Source organism: Sciurus carolinensis, chromosome 2 (genome assembly GCF_902686445.1).
Source record: "Sciurus carolinensis chromosome 2, mSciCar1.2, whole genome shotgun sequence".
NCBI lineage: Eukaryota > Metazoa > Chordata > Mammalia > Rodentia > Sciuridae > Sciurus > Sciurus carolinensis.
This window is the reverse complement of record NC_062214.1, coordinates 118,121,212-118,148,770: the sequence shown is the minus strand read 5'-3', so window position 1 is coordinate 118,148,770 and position 27,559 is coordinate 118,121,212. Positions and strand designations below refer to the sequence as shown.

At 39.0% G+C, this 27,559-nt stretch overlaps 1 protein-coding gene across 1 annotated transcript in view; it reads right to left on the bottom strand.

Annotated features, from left to right (window-relative positions):
- The window catches only part of Ryr3 (ryanodine receptor 3), a 369,815-nt gene that overhangs the window by 318,862 nt on the left and 23,394 nt on the right, over nt 1-27,559 (bottom strand). Inside the window, exon 4 of the mRNA XM_047539293.1 lies at nt 14,570-14,677. Within this exon, the coding sequence (XP_047395249.1) occupies nt 14,570-14,677 (108 nt within the window). The remainder of the gene's footprint in view (nt 1-14,569; nt 14,678-27,559) is intronic.

The following is a 27,559-nucleotide window of genomic DNA, read 5'->3' as shown; positions in this document are numbered from 1 at the left end:
TCCTGACCTTCACTGGGACTCATTCTAGAGAAGTGGCCCTTGGTCCCAGTTACAAACCAGGATCACTAGTGGAGTTTTTAAAATGAACCCAAACTAAGAAAAATGCAACACGGAATTCTGGGCCACTTTCCTAAGATGGATTTGTTGGTCTGCGGTGGGACCTGGGCTCTCTGGACGTTCTGATGCACAGCCAGGCTTGACAGCCTTCCCTCTGGGAACTTTCACAGCCACATTGGACCCTGCACCTCAGGAATCAGTATGATGTTATGGTCAGCAAGTACTTCTCTGCTCTCAGAAGCATCTTGTGGTCCCACATTAACTTTCCTTTTAATATTTCTCCAGAATCCTCACAGAAGCAAAGAACAAATGACCACTTCCCCTTAACTTCAACAGCTTTAGGGATGTTCACTCTTTCAGCTCTGCTATCATACGTGTGACAGATGGAAAGACATAAATCCCTACCTCAAAACCTGTGTGTGGTTAGGACTCTGGACAACTCCAGCTTGACACAGAAAGAGGTCCAGACCCATCCTGATAATCATGATTCACCCATCGTCACAATACTGATGGTCACCTAGACCCTTCCTGAACTGCCTCACAGGCAGTGTAGACCTTCTACCTCACCTACCTGGACTCTACAGGACCTGGGAAGAGATGGAGTTAATGGCAAAAACAGAGCAGTTTTGGGGACAAGGACAGGCCCTGTGTCTACACACTGCTTGGTCACGTCCCCCCCAGGATGGGTCACCTCTTGGTTTCTATGTCCTTCAGGTCCCTTTAGGGTGCACCTCAGTAGTCTTCGTTCTTATTTACCCTGTCTCACCTTTCTCTGCATCTGCAGGTCTAGCGTCACTCAGAGTTGTGAACATCTAACACTGGTGCAGTTAGACACAGCTGCTTTCAAAAGCCCACCTTTCAGAGGCTTGGCATAGGTCCAAGTGTTTGCTCACTGCTAGTTCTTTTAGATTAAAAAAAAAAAAAAAAAAAAAAAAAAAACCTACTTTTTTTTAAGTCTCATCTGCTGATTGGTGAATGGAAGCTGGGACTTAAACAGAGCAAGCCTCATCTGATCTATTTTCTTCCTTTTGTGCAGGAAGCAAATTTATCACACTGACATTGGGAGGGTAACCTACTGGGTTGACAGCAAAACCTGACCTCCCCTGAGCCACAAGACACCATGGTGAGGAAGGAAAGCATATTAAAAGGAGCAGCCACAGAGCACCTGCGAGAGCAAGAGGAGGGCTAACTCAAAAATACCCACTATGGTTCACAATGTGGGGGGAAAAATTCCTACAAGATTAATAAAACTCAAACTAGTTGTGTTCATGTTTGTCTTCTCCAATAGATGGGGGAAAATAAGTCAATCGTTTTCCAGGGGACATGGTGGGCATCACTGATGTAATGCAAGAACATCGTACAGAAAAGAACATGGCAGTATCTCTGCTCTTTCCACCTGGAGGGATCACTGCTGACTGGGTCTGATCTTCAGAAACCTAAAGAAGCAAGTATGTTAATCTAAGAGAAGCTGTTTGTGATGGTCCTCAAGGGAAAGACTGACTGATCTGAGCCAGAGTAGCTTGTACAAATCATTGGAAACCCATCACTGTCAATATCCACATATGCAGATATCATGGGAATCAAGGAAGAAAATCCTCCTTGAGACCCTAGAAAACTGTGCCCTGAAATAAGAGATTGGAAAGGACACACTGTAGGCATAGTGTGCTTTTAAAATGAGTGAGTGGAGAAAAAGCAGCACAGTATAATACAGCCGTGGACCCTAGGAAGACTGTTACCTCAGAGAGCAAAATGGCTGAGTAAGTTTTCATATTTAAGTAAGGCAAGGGAAAAGAGAGAGGCTAGAAACACATTGGGATCATCATTGTGAAGGTTAAATTTATGTTCTTCATAAAAATAAAGTCTCATTCTCTCACGAGGGTGATTTAAGTTGCTTCTCTTTTGGTATCGTACTGGTATCTCCTCCAATCTCACGTCACTCATGTCAGACTGGTTATGGCAGGAGCAATGACACAGGCATCCCTAATGCCAGAATTTGTTCTCTAATATTATTCTGTGAAATGGAACCAGAGATATTAAAGAGTTATCCAATTTCATGTCCTGTGACTGAAAAATTCAGATAGGCCTGGGTTGCCCTTATTGCTCAGAGACATCAGTGATAACATTATAAAAGGTTAATAAAGCTCCCTTGGCTCAAACAGGGAGGGTCTGAGCACCTAGGAGAGAATGATGCCTGTATTTTGGAACATATTTTAAGAGAGAAGTGATCTAAGATGATACTGCAGCAGGGGTGTGGTGACACATGGTATGAAATGGCCACTCTAATGCATGTGTGAGTTTCCAGTATAATCTTACAGCGAATTCTTGGTTCAAATTATGATAGTACGGGATTTGTAAATCATTCTAAGACTATAAATAAGGTGGTAAATTAGAAAGGCTATTCAGAATGTGGGATATTGTGTTTGGTTTTTGACATCAATTTCATTAGTATAGTGATCCTGGTTTTCTCTTGTTGGTGGTCACTTTTAGTTTTTAAGAAAGTCTGTAAAATTGCAGATCTATCTGGGAGAGAATGCTGTGCAAGGCCTCCTGGGTTACTAACTGGATGGTCTAAAGCCAACTGGAACTAGCTTCAGGAGCTTTGGGAACAGTAGGAATGGCATATTATCTGACTCGGCATCCTCCTTCTTGGGAACCCACTGGGATTTGTCACAAAAAATTGGACTTGGCCAGAGATACTTTTCCTAGATCAAGTTTGTGCATATAAAACAGATCTTCTAGCTAAGTAAATCTTTTGCTTTGGAGGGCTACACATATGTATGCATGTTAAAAAATAGGATCCTCCGCAGGTAGATTACCTCTGTTTTCTGATAGAGCTTGAGGGTAAACTGAAGTAGAACCTATTGGACAAAACATGCGGTAATGTGAAATATGGAGATAGCTTGATCATTTTGGCATGTTTTATAAGATACAGCAATTGGAACATTCTTTGGAAGAAGGGATCGACTTTTAAAATAGTTTGGTGTAACAAATCAAAATAATAGAAGTTGTTTTTCTTCTGTTAGAATTACATTTCAATGACAGAATACCATAAGTAAAATAAAAAGGGTAGACATAAATTGGTTCCTCTTATACACAGGGATACCTTTGGAAATACTTGTCTTTCCAAATGTTGAGTGATATAAACTATGCATAAGAAAAAAAAATACCAAAGGATGTAAAGATCATTAAAATCTAGTTAATATGTCCATAAAAAAATATGTGTCAATGTGTCCAGAAATTTGGATTGACAGACAAATGGGAGAAACTGACTGGCAGAACTGAAGAATGTTCTAAATTCCTGTAAACACAAAAATTTAGGTGAGATAAGAAACTAGTTGGAATTGGATCTGTTAGGACCAGAGATTTAACACCATGAACTTAACATGCCCCTTTGCTCTGGGAACGGGTCAATCTAATAAAGAATTGCAATTGAAATTAGAAGAGTTAGAGGTGAGGTGACCATGACCTAGGTAGCTTTACGTGGGGAGAGAGACGACAAGGAGTTCGGAAGGGATCTGTGCCTCGGGAAAATACTGAGGCAATGAGAGGAGGAGTTGGAGCTTCATATAACGGGTTAACATCTTGAGAGTGTCAGGAAATTCTGTTTCTTGCACACTGACTTGGACTGAAATGAGCTAATAAATCATGGGTTGTATCCCTGTTTCTTCACCTACCCTATGCTTCTAAGAGGTTGCCTGGAAGGAACAATGAACTGGGAGACAGTAGTTGCTCATTCTTCTGGCAACTAGGGTCATCTGTGTAGGGTCAGAGAAATGTGGCTTCTTTCTGCTGCTTAGACTGCTCCCAGGCCCTTAGGATCTGTTCAGGAGGTTAGGCCTTCCTGGGTAGGATGCTGAAGATGAACATGGAGTCAAGACCCCCACAAAATTGACAACCCTGAGCAGAGCAAGAGGTTCTGAAATGCTGTCTTGTTAAATGTTCAACTTCCACCCTTCTCTAATGTTGGAAATCCATAGGTTATATTGGTGTAGAAACAGGTTCTGACCCATTTCAAAGCAGAAAGGTTATGAATTTGAGATTATGCTCAGATCATTATTTCCAACATGTGTATAATTCTAAAGTTGTACCAGGGTTTGCAAACAGTCCCTTTACCAAGCTGGCATGGGAAATTCCCCAGGGAAGACAGAAGGTTAAGTTGCCAGGGTACTGAAGTATGTGGACACAGCACTACAGATCACTGGGGTAAAATGACTTCTCTATGGCTGTGTTCTCAACCCAAAATGCTGAGTATGGATGTTCAGTTTCAGAGGTTTGGCACCATTGCTGTCTGCGTGATTGACTGAAGGTGTCTCAGTAATTACAAGTTGGTTACCTATACCCACTGAAAATATGAAGGCTTTTGCATCCTAGCATTTAATTCTGCAAATTCCTAAAACCAAGTCGTAATTTTAGAAAATGAACAACTATAAAGATACAAAAAAGTAATGCATCCAACTTTCCTTTCTCCTATCTCAAAGACTTGAAAACAAGAAATTTTAGGGAAAGTTTCACTATAAATTTCCATCTCTGATCCTGCCCCCAACCAGAGAGCCTGACTCAGGGGAGTCAGCCAAGGTGAAGCGCCCTCTAAAGCACAGGCTGCTTTGTGGAGGAAAACTCCATGGTGCCGACCTCATTCACATGGGAACAGCTCTTGGTTTCTTCTTTGGAACAACATCCTAGTTCTGGCTGCCGCACTTCACCTTCTCAAAGCAAATGAGCAGCACAATAGGGTGAGGGGCACCTGGTCCGCAGCTGCATTTTGTTAATGAGATGGCAGCAGGTGACTACTTATAACATGCTGTGCCAATGCAAATTTCTCTCCATAAAAAGAAAAGGGGCACAATTAGAACCCCTAGAACTTAGCTGCACCTCTCTCCTTCCATCATAGAGATAAGATCTGTTGTTATCCATAAAAAAAGATACGAATAACTACAAACAACCAGGGCATTAACTCTCTGGCTTTTACAAAGAAAAAAAAAAATAAACCAACATTTTAAAAATAAAAACATATGTCTAATATTTGGGGCAAACCACTTAGCCTATGGAATTCACATGCTATACACTACGGATTTATAAGTTTCATGAGTTTAAAAAACCAGTACAATTTCAATTGCATGAGAAAAACTAGTAATTAGCATAGTAAAGGCATCCAAAAAAGCAAACTGTCACCTACACAATTGCCATAATTTCTGAAAACTTTATAACCATGACACTGTTTATAACTTAGGTACTAAAAAGGACAGTCATCACCATTCAACTTCTTTTGTAGAAAAGCGGAACTGTTTATAAAGTTAGCTTCATAAATTGATTTTCCTCATTTTCCTGGTGTTTGGAGACCCCTTCTTCACAGGTAGACACGGGATCTGGGACAGATGTTTAATAGCCACTAAGTTCAGAGCCCACATTTGCAGGTGGAGACAAGATCCAGCGAACGGCAGTAGGGAGGCCAGAATGGCCAATCCCACCTGGTGAGGCACTTCCCTCCTTCAACCCAGAGCAACATCTCAGGGCCATCCACAAGCAAAGGACCTTCCATATCTCTGCCCTCAGCAGGAGCCCCAGCTCAGCCACCGGAGGAGACACCAGATAAAAACAAGAGCATGTTGCCTTCAGTTTTCCCCTTACTTTGTGTGCAGCCATTCCAGCCCTCTGTAGAGTAGGGGTCATTTTGACCCCATGGGTCTCCTCAATCTTCTTGTCTTTATTACTGCTTTCTTTTCGTTGATTCAAATTCATCCTCTGAGATCCTTGCATTCTAAGATCAAACAGTTTGAATCGGGGATTCTCTGGTGCCAAGTTAATTTTTGTTTCCTAGAATATCTAAATTGGTGTGTTTATTAATCTTCACAAAATGGAAATAAGTTGAAGTTTTCTCTAGTTCTTTTACTTCTCTCTATGAATACATAATTTAAATTCTGGTAACTATTAAAAGTGAATGATATGATCAAAGAAAATATTTAATAAATAAGCTGAAGGACTTCAATTCTCTCAGGGGTTCTTGAATTCCAAAATTCTGAATGTGCATTACTTTTATGTTTGTTTTTTTTTTTTTTTTTTTGTACCAGGGACTGAATCCAGGACACTTAACCACTGAGCCACATCCCCAGCCACCTTTTTTTGTTTTTGCTTTAATTAGTTATACATGACAGTAAACACATTTGATACATCATATGTAATGGAGTATAATTTCTCATTCTTCTGGTTGTATGTGATGTAGAATCCCACTGGTCATATAGTTATGTATGTACATAGGGTAATAATGCCTGATTCATTCTACTATCCTTCCTACACCTATACCCTCCCTGCCCAAGTGTGTATTACTTTTAAAAAGGCAAGCAAGTGTGTTAAAACAAAAGGTTTCCCTTAAATGCAGATATCTTACAATATAGGATGAAACATACTCCTAAAATTGCAGCTGAAGTATATTTTTACACCACATCTCAGACCCCTGCCCTCCAATCAGTCATTTCTCAAAAAAATTTCAGAAACATTTCTCATTAAAACAACCCTTTGAAAAACATAGGTATTCGTTCACATATTATGTCCCAGAGAAAGCTTAGACATTCAGATCTCTCCTCGCCCCTTTAAGAAACTTTAATGAAGATGTTTAAAATTTTTGCAATTAAAATGTAATAAACACATCTTTAGTCCACCTTCGGGAAGAAGTTCAAGCTTTCTAAGATGTCTGAAGTAACAATGACAAGACAAAGCATTTCAATGTACACAGTAAGGATGAAAAGAACTCCAGAGTGTGTGTAACATTAGCAAAGCTAAGTGTTATCACACTTGCAAAACCACATCAGAGTCACACAGGCACACTGCTCTTCAGCATGAGGTGCCAGCTTCAGAACAAGCCAACTTCACCAAAGAAAAGTCAATTATACTAAAGTTGCAGCATGATATGCAGGAAATGGAGGATTCAAGAGTGTATGGAGCTGTAAAATTTCATTCTGTGGGCTCTCTCCTTTAAAAATGCTTCTAGGGGGACATGAAGAAATGTAAAAAGCTAGTTAACCTTCATGCTTGCTCTTAATTGTGGACATTAACATTCGATTGTTCTGCTGGTTCACTCTGGGGATACTGCATGAGAAACGAAAACTATCAAACTAGCTTTTTCCATTTTTATTATGAATTCCAGCCTTGCGGAAGAGCAGGGCTAGAGTTGCATAATAGTACTGGTTGGGGTCTGAAGCATCAAGAAGCTTGGAGCAAGGCAAGGCTGCACACTTCTGTCCTCTTACCAAGTGGAAACCTACAACCACAGGCCATCTAGACCACACCAGAAGTAAAACAGACTTTGAAAGCAACTTTCAAAGTCTTAAAGGAAAATAGAATGAGTCCTCAGGCAAGCTATTCTCCTAATTGCTGAATGATGGCAAAACAAGCTGCCTGGCAAGGAATTTCTAAGTGTGCAGCCACCTCTAATTCCACAAGATCCAATGTGGGGTGCAATAGTGTCTTTTCAAAAATTGCAGAGGCACAAAGAATGGAAATGCCCTGAACACTCACAAGTGAAAGGCATGGCTCACTACAAAAACAGCTGGAGTCAGTTTTCCATGCAAAAGTACAGGTAGATTAAATGAGTGAAAGACATACCCATTCCGAGAGGTCACTGAGCTAGCGAAATCAAAAACAAAACAGTAAGTGGATATTTTAGTGTGCACAGGTCTTGCTGAAAGTTTTCAACTTATTTGAGGTATCTACAGATGTTTACTATAGAGAAAGAACACATTGCCAGTCAAGGAGGTGGATTTCCTACCTGGCAAATCTTACATAGCTAGAAATTAGCAGTGGCATTAGAGGTAGAAGTTGGTCTTTACTTCTTTTTTCTTAGTACAATGCTGAGGTCATCAAGAAACTATAAGCAAGCAATGTGCTTTAGCCTAAATTTGACTTCAGTGTATTTTCAGAATTATATTAGAAAATAAGAGCAAAATAAGGCAAGTTGGAACATCTTTTTCTTAGAAATACTCTAATCAATTAATTGGGTTTTCTTTCTTTTTTTCTTTTTTATGTCAAAGAAGGTATTTTTTTCACCACCAAGATAGATCTTCAAGATGACATATTTTAACTAAAAATTGTGTCATCAAAAGGCGAGTCCAAAAATGAAATATGAGTTATTTGCACATATTCCTAAATATTAGCTTATCAAGGAAATATTAAAATCCATTTTATCAGCATAAAATCCTAAAATCATAGCAAAACTTGGAATAAAACAGTAAGGAGAAGAAAGGAAAGGGCAGAGAGAAAAGATATATTTAATAACAATTTGCTCTGTGGGGAGAAAACATTGAAACCTTAGTTTTTAGGAAGACTTTCATTTATAATATTTGATTTCTCCAAAATAGTGGCTGGCTCTTTGAGAAAAGAAATGCTATCAAGACTACAAAATACCTTTTCTTCCACAAGAAAAGAGGAATTAGGCCTCAAAAAAAAAAAGTAAAATTATATAACCAACACCTTGTGCTGTAGGTCTGCTGTCCCAGATGACTATGGAATATTCCTTTGTCCACAGAAAAACAGAAAATAACAAACACATTGACTCATTCTACCTAAATAGGTGGGAACTGAGGTCTCAAGCACCATTGCTAAAATGAACAGGTCAACATTTTCACTGCCATTGAGTGATGGAGTACACCCTGTGAGCACCAGAGAAAGTGAGGTGGAGACACATTCCCATTCTAACTCGGTGTGCTACAACCATCACAGCCCAGGACAAAGAACTTGTGCACTTAAGTGATGTTCTTTTTTAGAGATGGTGAAACCAAAGTCCACAGTCTGTATGAGATGTGCTTGGGGTTACATTTCCAGTTGGTGGCGATGTTAGGATCAAACCGAAACCTGTTTCCCCAATTTGTCACCAAAACAGGGTACTCCCATGAGTAAATCTATAAGGTGAACACCAATAGAGCAAGTTTTAAAGAGAAGGTTTTGATGAGTTTTTACTCGTAAGAGCATCTCACCAAGAATTTGTTTGTAGTTGGCATAGACTACAAGCCATAGATTAAACAACAAACATGCAGCATACAATGTCCGAATGTTATTTTTATCCCACCAGAAAGAAAGAGGCAAAGATTCTGTTGCCTTCCTCTTTCCAGGGACGTTTGTGAAAGATCTCTAAGTCTGGACAGAGTTCAAGCAAGAGGGTTTCTAATTCCTTTCATCAACATCTGTTTTAATTTGTTGTTCATTGTTGAGCATCATCAGGATAGAAGCACCCTTGGCAGATTCTTTTTTTAAATGATGTTCCCACCTGTCACTCAATTTTCTGTGACTTCACAAGATGGATAAATGTCCTGAACTTGGGTGTGAGGTAAGAATTTACTGCAGTTTATCTCATGACATGTACCTAAAGGACCTTTATGAAAATATGAATGTATGTTTATGCTTCATTGGCCATTTTGAGTTCACATGATAGCAGGTATCAACCCCAGCCTCTTGACAGGCACCAGTATGTTATCCTCAGGAAGCAGGAATACATGACAAATGTGCACATCATACCTGAGCATTTCTCTAGCAACTGCGCTGTGTGTAGCATTTCCCACTCCAAAGAGAAGGACAAATGAAAGGAATCTGAAACTCGCTTTAGAGATAATGGCTATTATACAACTAATACAGGGATATAAAGAAGAATCTCTCAGTGAGGACATTTATGATAAAGGTTCTTGTAGAAATAATATCTTTCCAGGTCACATTTTTCAATCAAGGTTAGAAGACTGAGTGTATATTAGCATACCAGATATTTTAGCCCCTAAAGTCAAGTATGGATATAGATTAAATATAACATTCACATTGCAACCACAGCACTAGTTCATTTTATATGTATATTTTATCTCTTATGTCAGTTTTAAAGGTCTGACATTGATGAAGTCAACTTTTAGAACCAGAGTCCTCATCAGAAGGAGTATAATCAGAAATGGTGTTAATCAGGCCTTTCATTTCTGGAAGTATTATACTAGCTCACGTCAAAATCCATTGGGAACTCTTACATTGCTGGTGGGGCTGCAAATTGGTGCAGCCACTCTGGAAAGCAGTGTGGAGATTCCTTAGAAAACTTGGAATGGAAACACCATTTGACCCAGCTATCCCACTCCTTGGCCTATACCCAAAGGACTTAAAATCAGCATATTACAGAGATACAGCCACATCAATGTTCATAGCTGCTCAGTTCACAATAGCCAGATTGTGGAACCAACCTAGATGTCCTTCAATTGATGAATGGATAAAGAAAATGTGGTATATATATACAATGGAATATTACTCAGCCATAAAGAACGATAAAATTATGTCATTTGCAGGCAAATGGATGAAACTGGAGAATATCATGCTAAGTGAGATAAGCCAATCTCAAAAAACCAAAGGAAGAATGATATCGCTAATAAGTGGATGATGACACATAATGGGGGGTGGGAAGGGTTAGTGTTGGGGTTGGAGTTGGGTTAGGGAGGGGGGCAGGAATGGAGGAAGGAAGGACTGTATAGATGGAGGGGAAGGGTGGGAGGGGAGGGGGGGAAGGGAAAAAATGGCAGAATGAATCAAACAACATTACCCTATGTAGATTTATGATTACACAAATGGTATGCCTTTACGCCATGTACAGACAGAGAAACAACATGTATCCCATTTGTTTACAATTTTATAATAAAAAAAAAAAATCCATTGGGAGTTATGTAGCCCCAGGTTTAATATGCACCTGGTCATGCAGACCAGGACCCTCTCTCCTTGAAGGCAGTTTGAATATTCCTGAAGGATCTTGTGACAGGATGAAGTAGACCAGAGAGAAAGAGAGAAACCCATACTCACAGGCAGTTGTAGGCAAAGATATCATTTAATTCTCACCCAATTCTATGAAGCAGCTTGCATTTTGAAGATGTAGGAGGTGAGGTAAGATAGGGGAGATAACTTGCATCACAGGTCACCTGGTCTTCCATAGGCTAGACTGAAAATAACTGCCTGACTCCAAGGAGAGCTTTTCCCACCACGAATGCTGCTTACTCTAACTTTAGAGTTATTTCCACAAGAACAGTGAATGAGAGTTTAGAGGAAAAAGGTAACATAACAGACATTTCCATACATGTACTATAGATCCAGTCAACTGAAAATGTGACAATACTTTAATATTCATATGCAGGGATTCTCCTGTCAACACCAGTCATAAAATTGGCCACAGTGCCAAGCATCTATCCCCTGGTAATCAACCCCAGGAGAAAATAAGACAGGCTTAGACCAGAGGTAAAGTGATCCAAGGATGAGCTTAGGTAGGCAGGCTCTGAGAAGCACCAAATCCTCTTTGTTCCTAGGTCCTCCTCCTCATTTATTCTCCTTTCAACATAAAGCCAGCTCCCATGTGTTCCTGACTGGAGTTAAGGACATTTCAATAATAAAATAAAACACAAAACTCTCTGCTGTTAAATTTGGTTGAGCACCTTTGTTTTCTTTGTTAGCAAGGGAAATTGCTGCAGAATCATAAATCCTTGCAAAGACTTCCGTGAATGAATAAACAACTGAAGTCATTTTTAAAAACATTCCGTTGCTACACAGCAGTGAACAGACGCACCACACAAGGGCTAATTTATGACCAGAAGTAAAAAATATTGCACTCCTCAAAGCATCCCATTTGGTGGCAGTCATGATCATTAGTGAAAGTAATACTTATTTAAAAGCAGTAAATGGCTATTTCCAAACAGAACAGAATGGTATGCAAAGGAGGCATCATTCCGCTCACACATCCTCGGGCTCTCCAGAGAATCATTATGGTCTGTCATGTTAACTCACTTCCCTCTCTATCTTTCCTCTTTTTCACTTTTTCTTCCCTGCTGAATATTATTTTTTAAAAACCCAGTTAAATACTAATAGTAAATATGCACAGTAGTCACTCTAGATAGCAAACAATCAGACACAAGAGATTATATAAAAATAGCACTTCTCATACTAAAGACGGAGAATCCAGATGGAATTCTGAGAGGAGTCCAAGAGGTTCTAGTACCTGAAGCTTTTGTCTGGTAACTACTTTGTGGAGCTGCCAATGGAATGTAAAATAATAATAATTTTGAGAGTATCATTCCCCTCTCAGTGAATAATGATAATAAACATGTCAGAATTGGAAATAACTAGCAGATTTCTCCTCTCTTTGGTAAAATTGCACAAAGAGGCAGTAACATGGATAATTTCAGAGTTTGACACACTACAGTGATTATTACCCAGTGGATATTTAATAAAATTTTTATTGAACATTTATTTTGGATATGAGTTTTCAATAATATTTAGTGTATTGGTATCTAAGCCTTGTAAATTATCTAAGCCCTTGAAATACAAAGCTATATTGAATAAACTTCCACTATAACATGGCTGGAGATTAAGGTAGGTCTTATTCATATATTCTAAAGTTAAGAGTTCAATTTCCATTAAGTTGCTCTTCCCTATATATGGGAAATGAGCTATTGCTTACTTAAGAGAAGCCAAGTTAAGACTATTATTTAAATTTTTGGCAACAAAGGAGAACAAGAACTTTTGTTTGCTTTCTCATCTATAGAACTCTCTGAAACACTCAAACTAAAAGATAGAGAAAAGGAATCCTTTGAAATACAATTTTTGAACCAAATAGGATAAGACAATATCCAAGGGATAATTTTCCAGTAAGCATAGAATCTATCTTCACAATTTCTAGGCTAAGGTCATAAGTAGGTTGGGTCTACCAGAACTTATTTGATACCAAAAGTGATAATATTTAAACATCAATCAGATCTTCCTTATCAAAGATTCTCATATGTGATGTCTTGGATAAAGGGTAAACAACAAAAAACGAAACTGAAAATATTTGAGGGTGTGTGTAAACATGAAGTGCTAAGGTCAATGCCAGGAAGGGTGAAGTAAACTCACTAGTAAATGAACAAAAATCTCACAGTATTAATGCTCCAGGTAAAAAAGAAAAGCTATTCTCAGGAGACTGACTAAAGCACATTGTTCTAAATCAAAAGAGTGAAAAACCACAAACCCTTGGTGTTTAGGATCCCAGAGATCTAATTAAACATTTTAATTTTATAGGTGAGAACACTGTGGTCCAAAGAGATTAGAACACTTGCCTAAGATCACATTAAGAACTGGAAAATGACCAAAATATAAACATTGCTTTAATTGATTCTGTGGTCACTGTCTCTTGTACCACAAAGGAGACATTTCTATTATGAGTTCATGCGAGGCAAGTAATGATAAACTGTGTTACTTGGTAGCTGAAAATGGTTCCTACCCACAGGCAGGGTCCTCTCCAGAAGAGGAGAAAGAAAATAAGATTTGCAATTACAGAGCAGTGTTAAGAACTGACAGAGGATGTACTTAGTGTTGCCCACACAACAGACTTACCGGGTCAGTGGAGGTTTCTCAGCTGATCTAATACCTTAACTGGTTCCTTGAAGGATACAGAAGGATTACATAAGGGGAAAGAGAGAGGAGGAGGAAAGCTGTTCCATGTGAAGGAAATAGCTGATGAGCAGGATCAGAGGCCAAAAAAGAACTGCATGTTTGAGGCAGTGAAAGGAACTCCACTGGTTGGAAGTGCTTGGTGGGATGTGGTAAGAGATTGGGCAGACAGGTGAACAGGACTCACCAAACCATAAAGGACAGTAAGTAGTCTTAAGGAATTTGGACTTTATCTCAAGGTAATGGGCAAAGAATTTTTAACAGGGGAAGTGTAATGATTGGTTTTGCATTTTAGAACTGCAAACCTGACTGCTGAGTGAAAATCTGAGGTGGGGTCAGTACAGAAGGAATCAAAGCAATTAGTGGGCTATTGCAATATTGTAGAATATAGAGGATGGAGTGTGGGAAAGTGGGGAGAGTGGAGCATAGTAGTTGGAAGAAGGAGATTTGAGATATCCAGGCTGTAGAATTAAAGTATTTGATGAGTAGATACAAATAAATGTGGGTCATTAGGGAATAGAGGAATCAAAACTTATTCTGAAATATCTGGCCAAAGTCTTGCCAGTAGATCTTCTGAAATGATAGATATGGAGCACTGTCTCTCAGTCAAACACTTAAGGACCATTTTACTGACTGTTAGGAAGCAGTGAAAATCCTCTTTGAACTCTTGTAGCCTAGTTTTGCTCCATCAGAACAGTGATAAATCTCCAGGGAGATTATCCCATTAAAAAACCCTTCCTCATAGGCACCCTCAATCAAGTCTCCCTCAGCTTCTCCACATTCCTTGGTGGATTCTGGGAAGGAGAGGGAGTAGGTTCAGAGTCTTGTGTTCTGCTCAGGCATCCTTATTGGTGGCTCTTCTATCTTCTGAGGGAAGTCAGGTAATCTTAAGGAAGTAGGATTAGGGTTACTGAATATGAGGAACTTAAACTCAGGGATTTAAACTCAGGGACAAAGATTTACTATCTTCATATGAATCATCTCAAAGTTTCCTAAGGTTTCCTAGCTCCAAACTGGAGGAATGAAATGTTTAACCTGTATTTAGACTGTGGTGAGTCCCAATCCCAACCAAGGGCATAATTCAGGTACTCACCCCTTCACCGCCATTTTCACCTGTGTTGGCAAGCATTTCCTGCAGGGCTCTGACAGAGAGGGACTGTTCCAGCACAAAATTGCAGACGCAGAGATCTGGAGGAATATACTGTGGAAATAAAATCAGAGTGAGGATACCTATTCGTATCAGTCAGGGATCACTCAATCATATCTCAAAAGCATAGAGCCTACAAATCAAAATGACAATTGAATGGATATAAAATGATAGCTTTTCAAAGCAATCCTTAGCAAGAAGACTGAAGCAAGAGGTATCACAATACCAGACCTTAAACTATACTACAGAGCCATAGAAACAAAACAGCATAGTATTGGCACCAAAACAGACTTGTAGACCAATGGCACAGAATAGAAGACACAGAGACAAACCCACGTGAATACAATGATCTCAAATTAGAAAAAGGCACCAAAAACATTAATTGGAGAAAAGATAGCCTCTTCAACAAAAAGTGAAAATTGGAAATCCATATGTAGCAAAATGAATTAAACCTCTCTCTCTCTCTCTCTCTCTCTCTCTCTCTCACCCTGCATAAAACTCAAAGTGAATCAAAGACTTAGGCACTAGATCAGCAACCCAGTGCTTAATAGAAGAAAAAGTAGGCCCAAATCTTCCCCATGAAGCTTAGGAACTGACTTCCTTAACGAGACTCTTAAAGCATAAGAAGTAAAATCAAGAATCAATAAATGGGATGGATTCAAACTAAAAAGTTTCTTCTTGGCAAAGCAAACAATTAATAACATAAAGAAAGGGACTACAGAATGGGAGAAATCTTTACCACATGCACCTCAGAGCACTATTCTCTAACTATATTCTATAACTAAAAAAAAAAAAAAACTTCAAAAAAACATATAACCCAATCAATAAAGGGGCTAAGGAACCAAACAGAAAATTCACAGAAGAAATACAATCAATCAACAAATATATGAAAAAAATGTTCAAACTCTCTAGCAATTAGAGAAATGCAAATCAAAACTACTCTAAGATTTCATTTCACTCCAGTCAGAATGGCAATTATCAAGAATACAACAATAATAAATGTTGGCAAGGATGTGGCGAAAAAGGTTTACTCATACATTTCTGGTGGGAATGCAAATTGGTGCAACCAGTCTGGAAAGCAGTATGGAGATTCCTCAGAAAACTTGGAATGGAACTACAATTTGATCCAGTAATCCCACTTCTTGGTTTATACCCAAAGGACTTAAAATCAGTATACAGTGTGCAGCCACATCAATGTTTATAGTAGTTCAACTCACAATAGCTAAACTATAGAACCAATCTAGATGTCCTTCAGCAGATGAATGGATAAATAAAATGTGGTATATGTACACAATGGAATATTACTCAGCCTTAAATAAAAATGAAATGATGGCATTTGTAGGTAAATAAATGGAGCTGGAGAATATCATGCTAAGTGAAATAAGGCAATACCCCAAAACCAGTCCATATGTTTTCTCTAACATGTAGATGCTATCACACACTCAGTGGGGTGAGGGGTTAGGGAAGAATGAAGGAACTCTGGATTAGGCAGAGGGGAGTGAAGGGAGGGGAGGAGGCATGGTGGAATGAATTGGACATTATTACTGTATGTAAATATATGATTATACCACCTGTGTAATTCTGCATCATGTACAACCAGAAGAATGAGAAATTATACTCCTAAATATATGTGTCAAAATGCATTCTACTGTCACATATAACTAATTGGAACAAATTAATTTTTTTGAAAAAAAAAAAAGATGGCTTTCCCTTATTCAGGTTAAAACGGGTTTTAAGTAGATTCCATAACATGAGAAGAAAAGCCCCACGTTTCAAGGAGACAGTGGCCAAGTGGTCAGGACCAGCTTGAGCGAAGGCTGGTGGTGTGTTTGGGAGAATACCCACAAGGCCCTGAAGAAGGGTCATGAGACTAGGCTCCTCTACAAGCATGTCTGAGTGGGACCAAAGGAAGAAAGTCCTTACAATCTCATCCACAATAGTTTGTAAGAGGGCAGTATATGGATCAGAATGTGACTCTAGATCACAATTGCCAAAATGGGGAATCCACCTATTGGTTGAGGACACCTGGATGGCATAGCATAAAAAGTGGTAGTACAGGGGGTTACGAGCTGTATAAATAGAGCTCTGAACAAGTAAATGTCCATATAAGCACTGGTGACTCTACAGCAACCACTCTAATGTACTAGAATCAGTTGACGGTGATCAGTTACTGGCATGACAGCTGTGCCTGTTCTGGAACATTTCTCGATGATGGTTAAAGACACCTTCTCTGAACACTGACTAGTAACAGTTAACTCTGAGTGAGCACTTCCTCTGTGCCAGGTACTGCTGTAAATGTTCTGCAAAAATTAACTCCTTTGATCCTTATAACCACCCAGCAAGATAGGGACTCTTGATATTCCAGTTTATGACAAGGAAACAAAGGCACAGAGAATTTATGTCTAGATAGTGTATTTGGCATAGTCAGATTAACATCCAGGCAGCCTATCTCCAAAGTTCATGTACTTAACACTGCTCCTGCTAATAAAATATTATAAACTTTTTTCATGACTAGAACACTGTATATCAGTAAATATTTAAGCATGATACTAAGTAAAATGCCATGCTTGATAATGAGAAAGATACAAACAACAACAACAAAAAACCAAACAAAAAAAACCCAAATCATTGTTCCTTGGGAGTTCACTGTTCACAATATATCACCTTTCCTGAGAACACAACATATGATCATCTGGCACACTATATCATGGGCAGAAATGTTGGCACTAGAGAATAGCAGGAATAAGGAATGTGGCCAGAAGTCACTGACAGCTATTCCTAACACTTCAAGACAGGTAGAGCTGTTTCCAGGGAGCTCCAATTTAAAAGCTAAAGCTAGCCTGCTACTGAGACTCAGATAACTTTTCTGACTAGGCTTTTCATTTTTAAAATAAAGATTATGGAATTTGCCATCTTTAAGTTCCCTTTAACTTTCAAGTGTTTGTACATTCTTCATACCTTCCCAACCTCAATGTTCTTAAAAATAACATGGTGTACCCCTGCTGGACCTGCCTGCAATACTCCTTCATTAAAGTTTTAAGACCCCTTTATTAAAGTATGAAGCCAAAAAGGTAATCCTATTGTAAAGGCTACTGGTAACTTACATTTTCAAGTACTTATCTACTAAGGACTAGTGTGAGTACTTTTCTACTTAAGTACTGTTTAACTCATGGTCTCTTTGGTTAGGAGCCCTAAAAATAGTCTCCCTAGAATTTTGACATTAAGGAAATTCCCCCAATTCCCTTTATCCAAATAGTTCAATCAACAAGAGACTGTAACACAAGGAGGTGCACAGTCTTGTTTTGTGTGTATTCTGCTTTGTTTGCAAAGTCTGTTCTTGCAGCAGGTAATTAACTCATTTGTATGGGACTTGAGTGAGCAAGCAGCTGGTGATAGGGACACAGCCTCCCACCCAGGAAGTGTTTTTGCGTACATACAACATCATTAGGAGTAGTATACAATTATATGATGGAGCATATCCCTAAACCTTATGCTGCAAATAAGCATTATCCAACCTAAGTCTCCCAAAATATGAGGCCAACTCAAGAGATTTTACACAGGTTTTTCTACTAAAAAACCTGGATTAGCCTGCCTGGATTTCATGTACCCAGAATAGGAAGCATAAAAGCCAGAGTCTGATTCTTTCTTCCTCCTTCACTTTATAATAACACGTGATTTGGAGATTCATCCATTTAGGAATAACTGCAGTTAGGATTAGTACATTAAAGGTGCTTTTGGGCTAATCAAGGGGATGATCTTAACATTTGTGTCTACATTTACCATAAACCAATTCAGTCAATTCTCTTTAAGTCAGAAAACTTCAGTGCTAAGCATTGGAGATCCTTTCTCTGAGACTATATGGTTGTCAGTAGTCTTTTCTCCCTATGTCTAGTTGCTTGGACAAGGGACAGGTGCTCTCTTTTCTGCCACCTCCCATTTTGATAAAGAACCACTGAAAGATAACACAGGCACATGGCAGGCTATAATTGCACCTGCTCTTTCCCTCCAGGTATTTAAAGTCCCAAGGTAGTCATGACTTCATTACTGAACAGAATGGGTACATTTAAACAGGGGGATGGTGTGCATGGGTGTCAGGGACCAAGAAGAAGTTCTCATTCTGAGGACGTTCTGACCTTTATGATAAGCAGCAGCCCAGGGAGCATTTTGCGGTTGCCTCCCCTGTGCAAACACCCTGCAGCTGACTCAGGCACCCTGCAGCTGAAGGCTGACGGATTCCCGGAGCGCGCCCCCTCCCCACTCCCGGCTGATAGTTCTGCCTATGGCCCGCCAGCGTGAACTTGCACCTTATCAGGAGCCCAAAAGAAAAACACAGCCAACCAGCCTGTGTCTCATCATACCCCTCATTCCCTCAGCATAAATATCCTTGAGAACAATAAAAATTTGCAGCTTGATCAGAATTCCTGTCTTGCTGTCACTCCCTGTGTCTCTTGTCCCTTCATTCCTTCTCTCTTAGGTTTGCTGTCCTGCGTTGATGTCCCGCGGGTCGGGACACATGGGGAGGAAACACCTCAAATGGGAGCACCGTTTTCCAATTTCCTAACAGTTTCGTTTTTACACCTCTAGCACATGGACCCTGACTGGACTTTCTATACTTGGGAATATGGTCATGCCACTCTAATAGCACAGAGAACAATGTGTGGGCAGTGACAAGGAAGGGAACAGGGCAACAGGAATATCTGGAGAAAAACAATATCCAACTAGCAACTTGTGACATGAATGGAGTCCAGAGCCACTGGACCTACTATGCCAGGTGCCATTCTTAATTAAACTCCAAAGCAGCCTGAGCTCCTACCTCCGCACTCCCGAAGAATGAGAAAAGGCCACTCGTTCATCAAAGCCCATTTGGTGGCATCTGGGAGAGTCCCCCAGGAGGCCAACTCACTGTCCCTGTGCTCTGGAGCCAGTGCCTCAGTCACTCTGCCTGGAAGGGGGGGGGGGTTTCCGTATTTAATGATTCTCAGCACAAAGAAAAGGGCTTTGTTGACATCTGTTCTGAAACGGCTCCTCATCACTCTTCCCAGCTCTATCCTTAGCCTAGAGATGCATTTCATTTTCAAGTGTCCTACAGGAGACCTTGAGATGCCAGGGCTCTGGGTAAGCCAGGAACTAGTATTAATTTAACCCCACTATGTAAAAAATAGTACGAGGGAAGGTTTACATGTACACTGTGCTCCATAGCCTACATGAAAGCATATTTTTCTAAGATGTGCTGCATCCAAGATCATGGGAACTCAATGCCTCATTCCTAGAGTTAACATTCTTTTATTTAGCACCCACAATAGGTACTCAGCATGGCCCTAGTCTTCAGAGAAACCAAGTGCAGAGTTGGTTACAAGAAGGAGAACTGTTACCTCTATTATACTGTAAACCAGTCTGTTTTAGTTTGCATAGTTTTTGATGCACCAAACTGTCCATTTCATGAGATTGTGGGTTCTTTGGAAAATTAGTGCTCTCTTCTGCTTTTTGTATCTCTGGTACATAAAACAGTAAGTGTTCCAACCCATGACTTTACTTCCTTTCTCATGTCCATCATGCAGCCAGTAATTACTTAGCTAATATATACATTCAATACAGTACTAGCTGCTATAGGAACATAGAAAAGTAAGATGTGATTTCTATCCTCACAGAATATTTTTTACTGATTGGAAGAGATATCTCCTCTACCTAAGGTTTTATAGACACCAACAAGGATATTGAATGCTAAATGGAGGGGTTTAGTATGTAAAGTTCCATAGGAACCCTTTCAGGGAAATCATGATTAAGAAAGTCACCCAAGCAGGAGGTTGGTCTGAAGGGATGAACAAGATATATTCTTACTTGGGCAAGAAGTTGTTCCTGTACTTGGTAAGAATTCAAATTTTTGTTCAATGAGTGATTAAAATGGGAGAGTCATTTTTTTCCATTTTCTGTCTTGTATAAATTCTTCCTTTCCATTTAAAATTCCATTTATTGAGAAGTATTTTTAAGTTATGGGCCTTATCTATCCTTGCCTTCCTTTGCTTTTTTACCCAACTTTCCAAAGAAAAGATCACTTGCACAAAGGTATTGTGAATGAGGGAAAGGGTAAGCAAAAGAAGGAGAAAGTACTGGATAACTCCCCTTACTGATCTTTCTGCCTGTATCTCCCACTCCATTCCCAGGACTGAGTCACGAGACAGATGCTGTCACTGTGGTATTATGCTATGAGAGTAGTGCCCCCTTCTCTGTGGTTTCACTTTACTCAATTTTCATTGCCTGTGGTATCAGTGGTCTCAAAATATTAAATGAAAAATTCTAGAAATAAACAATTAATAATTTTTAAATACCTTTTGTTTTAGCATGTTTCTATAATGAGTTATTGTTGTTAATCCTCCCTGAGCCTAATTTATAAATTAAGTTTTATCATAGGTAGGTGTGTACAAGAAAAATATAAGAAAGTTCTATACTAGCCTTCCTGAAAGTAACTGGAAGTTCTGGAACATATTCCCGGAAGATAAGGGGAGACTTCTGTATCTGATGATGGTATCTATGGATTAGCCCTACTGCAAGGGGTTCATGCTTGCAAACTGAAATAATGTCCAATGCCAATGACCTGGGAACAAGAAGTCATTGTGTGAAAGAAACTAGAACTAAGCAAGGAGAGCTGGGGCTGGGAAAAGTGACTCTCACATTCATGGACCCAGTTATGGAGAGTCAAGATAGTTACTGGGATGTTCTTAGGCAACAGATGTTATGGACACATCCAATCAGAGACAGGTCTGAAGCTATGTCACACACTGGAGCAGGCCTCATGCTCTCCTCTGGGGTTCCATGCAAATAGGGACAGGAACAGTGAGCGTATTGATTGTGTAGCAATCAAACTTTAAGCTAGAATGTTGGAATATTTTGGATCTTCCATCTTTATTTTAATACTCTTCAGTGTTCAACAGACTTTTTAAAAAAATTCTGCCATGGTTCATTATATTACTTTAAAGACAAAATTTTGATAAGCAAACAAACCAGAACACTAAAAGTAACATGCTTCTGCATGACTAACAGGATGGTAAAAATAATCAGACAGCAGAACAGGGAGGGGGACAAAGTCAGGGTTCCTTTAACAACCACCAAAACGATGGCTCTACTCAGGGGCAATCCTTAAAACTTATGCATTGTATTAAGAAGAAAAGTGTCTCAAATGTCTCCTGCCATGGTTTGGCTGTGGTTTGTCCCCCAGGGGTTCGTTCATATGTTGGAAACTTGGTCCCCAGGGTGGGAATATGAGAGGTGATGGACCCTCCCAGAGCTGAAACCTAGTGGGAAGGGGTTTAGGTCACTGAGGACCCTGCCCTAGGAAGAGATTAACATAGTTATCTTGGAACCTCAGTTCACACACAAACAAGTTGTTATAAAAGATCAAGACAGGTCCCTCCCCACTCTTTGGTTTCCTATCTCACCATATGATCTCCCCTCTCTTCCTGCTATGAAGTCCTCCACCATTAGGATCTCCCCAGAGGCTGAATTGAAGTGGTGCCCAATTTAGGACTTCTAACCTCTGAAACTGTGAGCAATCAAACTTCTTTATAAAGTGCTTAGCCTCAGGGATTTTGTTATGATGGAAAATTGACGAATCCATCCCCTTTATTCATGCTTGGGACCATCTGGTCCAGGAACAAATATGTGTGGTGTTCACTCTCATGGCTCTAGTTTCAAAATGTAGACAAAAGGAATCTTTCTCTCCAGGGGCACTATGTGAACTGTAGCAGACAGAGCTGGACTCAGTCCCCAGTGGTCTGGCATCTACATGTGCTGTATTTGTTCCATTTTATCACATGGCCACAAACAGGACTAATAACCATAACCTAAGATAGCTCCACATAGTCCCCCTCAAAGACATGGATGAGGAGACTTCCCAAACTCTTCTAGGCAGAAGTCCCTTTTTTCTTCTAGAAAATATTCCAGGCCAAACAGGCCTGATGTAGTTCAGTGTGGAATTCAATGAGACCAACATTTCTTGGGATAGCATCAGAATATTCAGAAATGGATGTGTAGCTCTTATTTCAAGAACTTCAAGTACTTTACAGACATTATCTCATCCACCTACAGCAGACATGAGCTCATTATGAGCTCCCAATCAATTATTGATCATACATAATTATTTGCATTGTGTTTATACTTCAAAGGCAGAACCAGTCATTAACCAAACTAACCTTCATACCCCATACCAACCCAACTGCATTTAAGTTTTTATGCAGTACTTTTTAAAGCTTTGTCAACTCTGGAAAGTTGATAATTTATAATGAAAGTTACATAGCAAAAGTCTAAATCTGAAGCTGCCACCTAGTCACTGTATTTCTACAAAAGAGTTAATGGTTTTACAACCACATTAGAAAGAGGTCAACTGAGATGTAAGGAATTCGATAAAACATACATGGCAGTACAGAAATTAGAATGTATGCATGTATATATTCACACACATACATTTCAAATACATCTATGTACCAATCTATGTAACTATGCCAGGTACTGCAGTAAATGCTTTATAAATATAATTCACATTTAACCCTTGCCCAAACACTTTCATAGAAGAGATTAGTTATACATGAGGAAACAGACTCAAAAAGGTTGAAATACTTCCCCCCCCAATCATATTTCTTGGAAAAACATTTCATCTTTTTTTATAAGATTATTTCTTATTTTAAATTGTACACATTTGTGGAATACAGTGTAATAATTTGGGACACGTTTATAGTATGAAGTGATGAAGTCAAAGGAGTTAACAGTTTCATCTCCAACTTTTAAAAATAAATTTACCATGTGATAATAGTACTTATTTCAATATATGTATACAATATATCCTGTGATATATTCAATATATGTATATAATATATACTGATCACATCAGGATAATTAATGTTTTCATCTCATTATTTTGTTTTTGGAGTCTCTGAGCTCCTCTCTTCTGGTTATTCATGAAATATGTAACACTTTATTATGAATTATAATCCTGCCCCTGTTTTGTTAGAATACTTAAACCTTGAATTTCAAATCCAACTTTCAGATCTATTCTGCATCAATATTCCTGAATGGAGAGTTCCTATTCCTATTCCAAGTTTGCAGAATTCTAATCTTACTAGGTGCCTCTTTCCCACCTTTTGTAATTGAACCTGAAGTTAAGGAAGGACTTCATGTTAGATTCTTGACTATCTCAGAAGACTTCTCTACATTGGAACAGTCATTGGGAATGTAAAGACCATGAAATGAAGTTACTGGGACTTGAGGGATCAAGAGCTTTATAAGATCTAGATTCCTAGTGGATGAGATCATTCCATTTACATACAGTTCTAAAATCAATTTTCAGACATTCTCTTCTAAAATGCAATTCAGCTCCGAGCCTAATGCGATAAGTTCCAATCATAGACATGCATTTGTAGATTTTCAAGGTGTATATCCAGATTTTAAACATTCTGAGGAAAGAGACTTTGCAAGTAGTGATAAGAGCTATTATTATGGAATAAAATTAAAATCAATAAAACCTTACCTATTTTTTAAAAAATATTTTGCTATGGTAAAGGATAGAAGATCTTTCTTTAAAAAACAACGTAGAAACTTTTCAAAACGGTTGAGTTTTAAGTTTTCTTTTGACCATCAGAAACTGTTATATGCAAACTGTAAGGTGCACAAAATTTAAATTTAAAGCTGAAAGAAATCTTTTTTGGGGAGAGAAACCAGAAGATGTCAAAATGAAGTAAAGAAGACCCCTTCTGATAGCTGAGGAGTCAACCACAGAAATGCAGTGCTGTCAGCATGAAGCCATTCTAATCCAGATGCCTCATTCTAGGGCTGAGTGAGCTGCTCTGGGAGAACTGGCCCCTGTGGAAAACATCACAGCAGCACCAGGTGAGTTAGGAAGCAGAAGTGCTCCCGGTCATGGGCAGAGCAATTACAGCGTACAGATGCCATGCTGGCACCATGTTTATGTCAACACAAGAGGAAGTAATCAGAAGGAAAGAGTTGGAATAAGTTGATCATGGCAAGGAAAAGGGGGAAGGTTATCAAATTCCAGAAGAGCATTGATTCTTAAAAAAATAAAAAGCTGTACTAGGGAGCATTACTTAAGACAAGCACTTGCTGAAATGCTTCTTATATAAGGGAGATGCCACTGCCACCTAGAAGCAGGAAATCCAAATTACAGGGCAAATATCCTTTACAAAAGTCTATGCTGAGAAACACAACTCCAACATGATCAAGAGGTTAAAACAAACAAAACCACCTGTGATAACTGTTTCTTTGCCATTCCTCAAATGCCCAGATATACTGGCTGTTTAACTGATGAACCATACATTTATCCTGTCCTGGGGAAATGCTTATCAGTTCAAGTGAGAGTGATATTAGCCACATCAATTACTCTTTTGTAAATACTCTGATTTCTCACAAAAGCTAACATAAATATGTAGTTGTTCTGGAAGTATTAATGCATAAACATGGTGGGTCCAAGAATCTTTTGAATGAGTGCTAAAATTTCAGATTCTTGGTGCCCTTCTCCAGCTGGGGACTTTGAAAGAACAAATCAGGTGATTCTGAAGCAGGAGATATCTGATACTTGTTTGAAAGATATGACAGAATAAGTGGATCAAACAAAATTGGGCCTCTCAGAGCAGTGATTCTCTTCTTTAAATAGATCCTTCTTTAAATAATTCATCAAAACAAACATTCTTTGAAGTGAATAATCCAATTATTTGGTATCCATATGACTGCTGTGTTTATGATCTCACCTGATAGGGCCATGACAAAAAGTAACACTGAGGTGCCCTGGATACCTATATTCTGCCAAACAGTGGTCATGTCTGGCACAGTCAAGAAGAATGTTACCAAAGAACCTGGTGGAAATTAGATCTGTAAAGTCTGTGTTCTTTGAAAAAAGGAAGAGAAGGCAGCCAAAGAATCAGAGAGAAAACACTGGGCAGCTGGCTTGCAAAATGCCTGCTGGGAGAAAGCATAAGTGACAGTTTGATGGTTGATTTGGTTCTCAGCTGAGCCAAGTTTTTCTCCCTGACTGGCAGTACATGGTCAGCATGTTAAATAACAAAGGTGCCAATAGGTGGAAACTTGGAACACTTGCACCTGGAAAAACAAGCAATGTTGATGACTAGCACTAATACCCACGGCTCTAAAAATATAGGGCCATAAATAAAACTGTAACTTAATGAGAAGCACAGATACTAGAAGCAACTCTATGGATGCTTGACAGGGACCTGGAATCCCATACATTCTAACTTTCAATGGGCACTATGATGAGAAAGTGGGAAGATGGTATTATGAGGAACTTGCATACTAGAAAGAGAGCAGAGACCAGGAGAGAGTAAAGGCAGAATGCCAGATAAAAATCATGATCAGTGTCCCAGGAAAAAGTTAGAGCTCTTAGCATCCACCAAGGGAGAAAGGTGGAGTGCAGGATGATGGAATTAAAGCAAGGTGGAGTAGACACAGGGAGAGATGGAGTAAAAGCTAAGAGGAAAGGGGGAAGGAGTTCAGCTCTAGGCTTCAGTCTCATGCTTCAGAGTCCTGGGTTGCTCTGCTGTGCAGGTGCTGAAGATTCCTAGGGATCGGACCTGGCTCCTGAGCACCAGGAAATGGTGAGGTACTGGAGTCTTCAGAGACACACCAAGACCACAGGGTAGAAACTGTACTGACTCAGATCCATACCGCCAGATGGGAAGACATGCAAACAGCATGAAAAAACAAGGGAATAAAGTGCCCCAAAGAAAACAAGGTGTTCCAACAATAGAATCCATAGACAACTCAGTAGAAGAAATGTCAGAGGAGTTTAGAAGGTACATAGTTAAACTGATCTTCAAAATAAAGGATGGTATCATAGAGAAAATACAGGAAGTGAAAGATCTCTTAAATAAAGAGGTAGAGATTTTAAAAAGGAATCAAGCAGAAATCCTCAAAATGAAGGAAACAATAAACCAAATTAAAAATTCAATGGAAAGTATCACCAACAGACTAGACCACATAGAAGACAGAACCTCAGACAATGAAGACAAAATATATACTCTTGAATATAAAGTTGACCACACAGATAAGATGGTAAGAAACCATGAGCAGAACTTATAAGAATTATGAGATAACATGAAAAGACCCAATTTAAGATTTATTGGGATAGATGAAGAACAGAGACACAAACCAAAGGAATGTACAATCTTTTCAATGATGTAATATCAGAAAAATTCCCAAATTTAAAGAATGAAATGAAAAATCAACTACAAGAGGCTTACAGGATCCCAAATGTACAAAATTACAGCAGACCCACACCAAGGTACATTGTCATGAGAATGACTAACATACAGAACAAGGATAGAATTTGAAAGACTTGGAGAGAAAAATATGAAATTATGTATAGAGGGACACCAATTAGGATCTCAGCTAATTTTTCAACCCAGACCCTCAACTCTAGGAGGTCCTGGAATAATAAATATCAAACTCTGAAAGAAAATGGATGCCAACTGAGAATTTCATATCCATCAAAACTACACTTCAAATTTGAAGAAGAAATAAAAACATTCCATGATAAACAAAAGTTAAAAGAATTCACAGCTAGAAAACCTGCAGTATAGAATATTCTCAGCAAAATATTTCGTGAGGAAGAAGTGAAAAAAAAAATTAAAACCAGCAAAGGGAGAAACTAAGTCAAGAAAAAAAGCAAAAATAAACTAAAATGACCGGGAATACAAATCATATCTAAATAATAATCCTGAATGTTAATGGCCTAAACTTATCAACCAAAAGACACAGACTGGCAGATTGGATTAAAAAAAACCAAAAAAACAAAAACCCAACAATATGCTGTCTTCAAGAGACTCACCTCCCAGGAAAAGACATCCATAGACTGAAGGTGAATGGTTGGGAAAAAAAAACATATCACTCACATGGACTGCATAAACAAGCAGGGGTTTC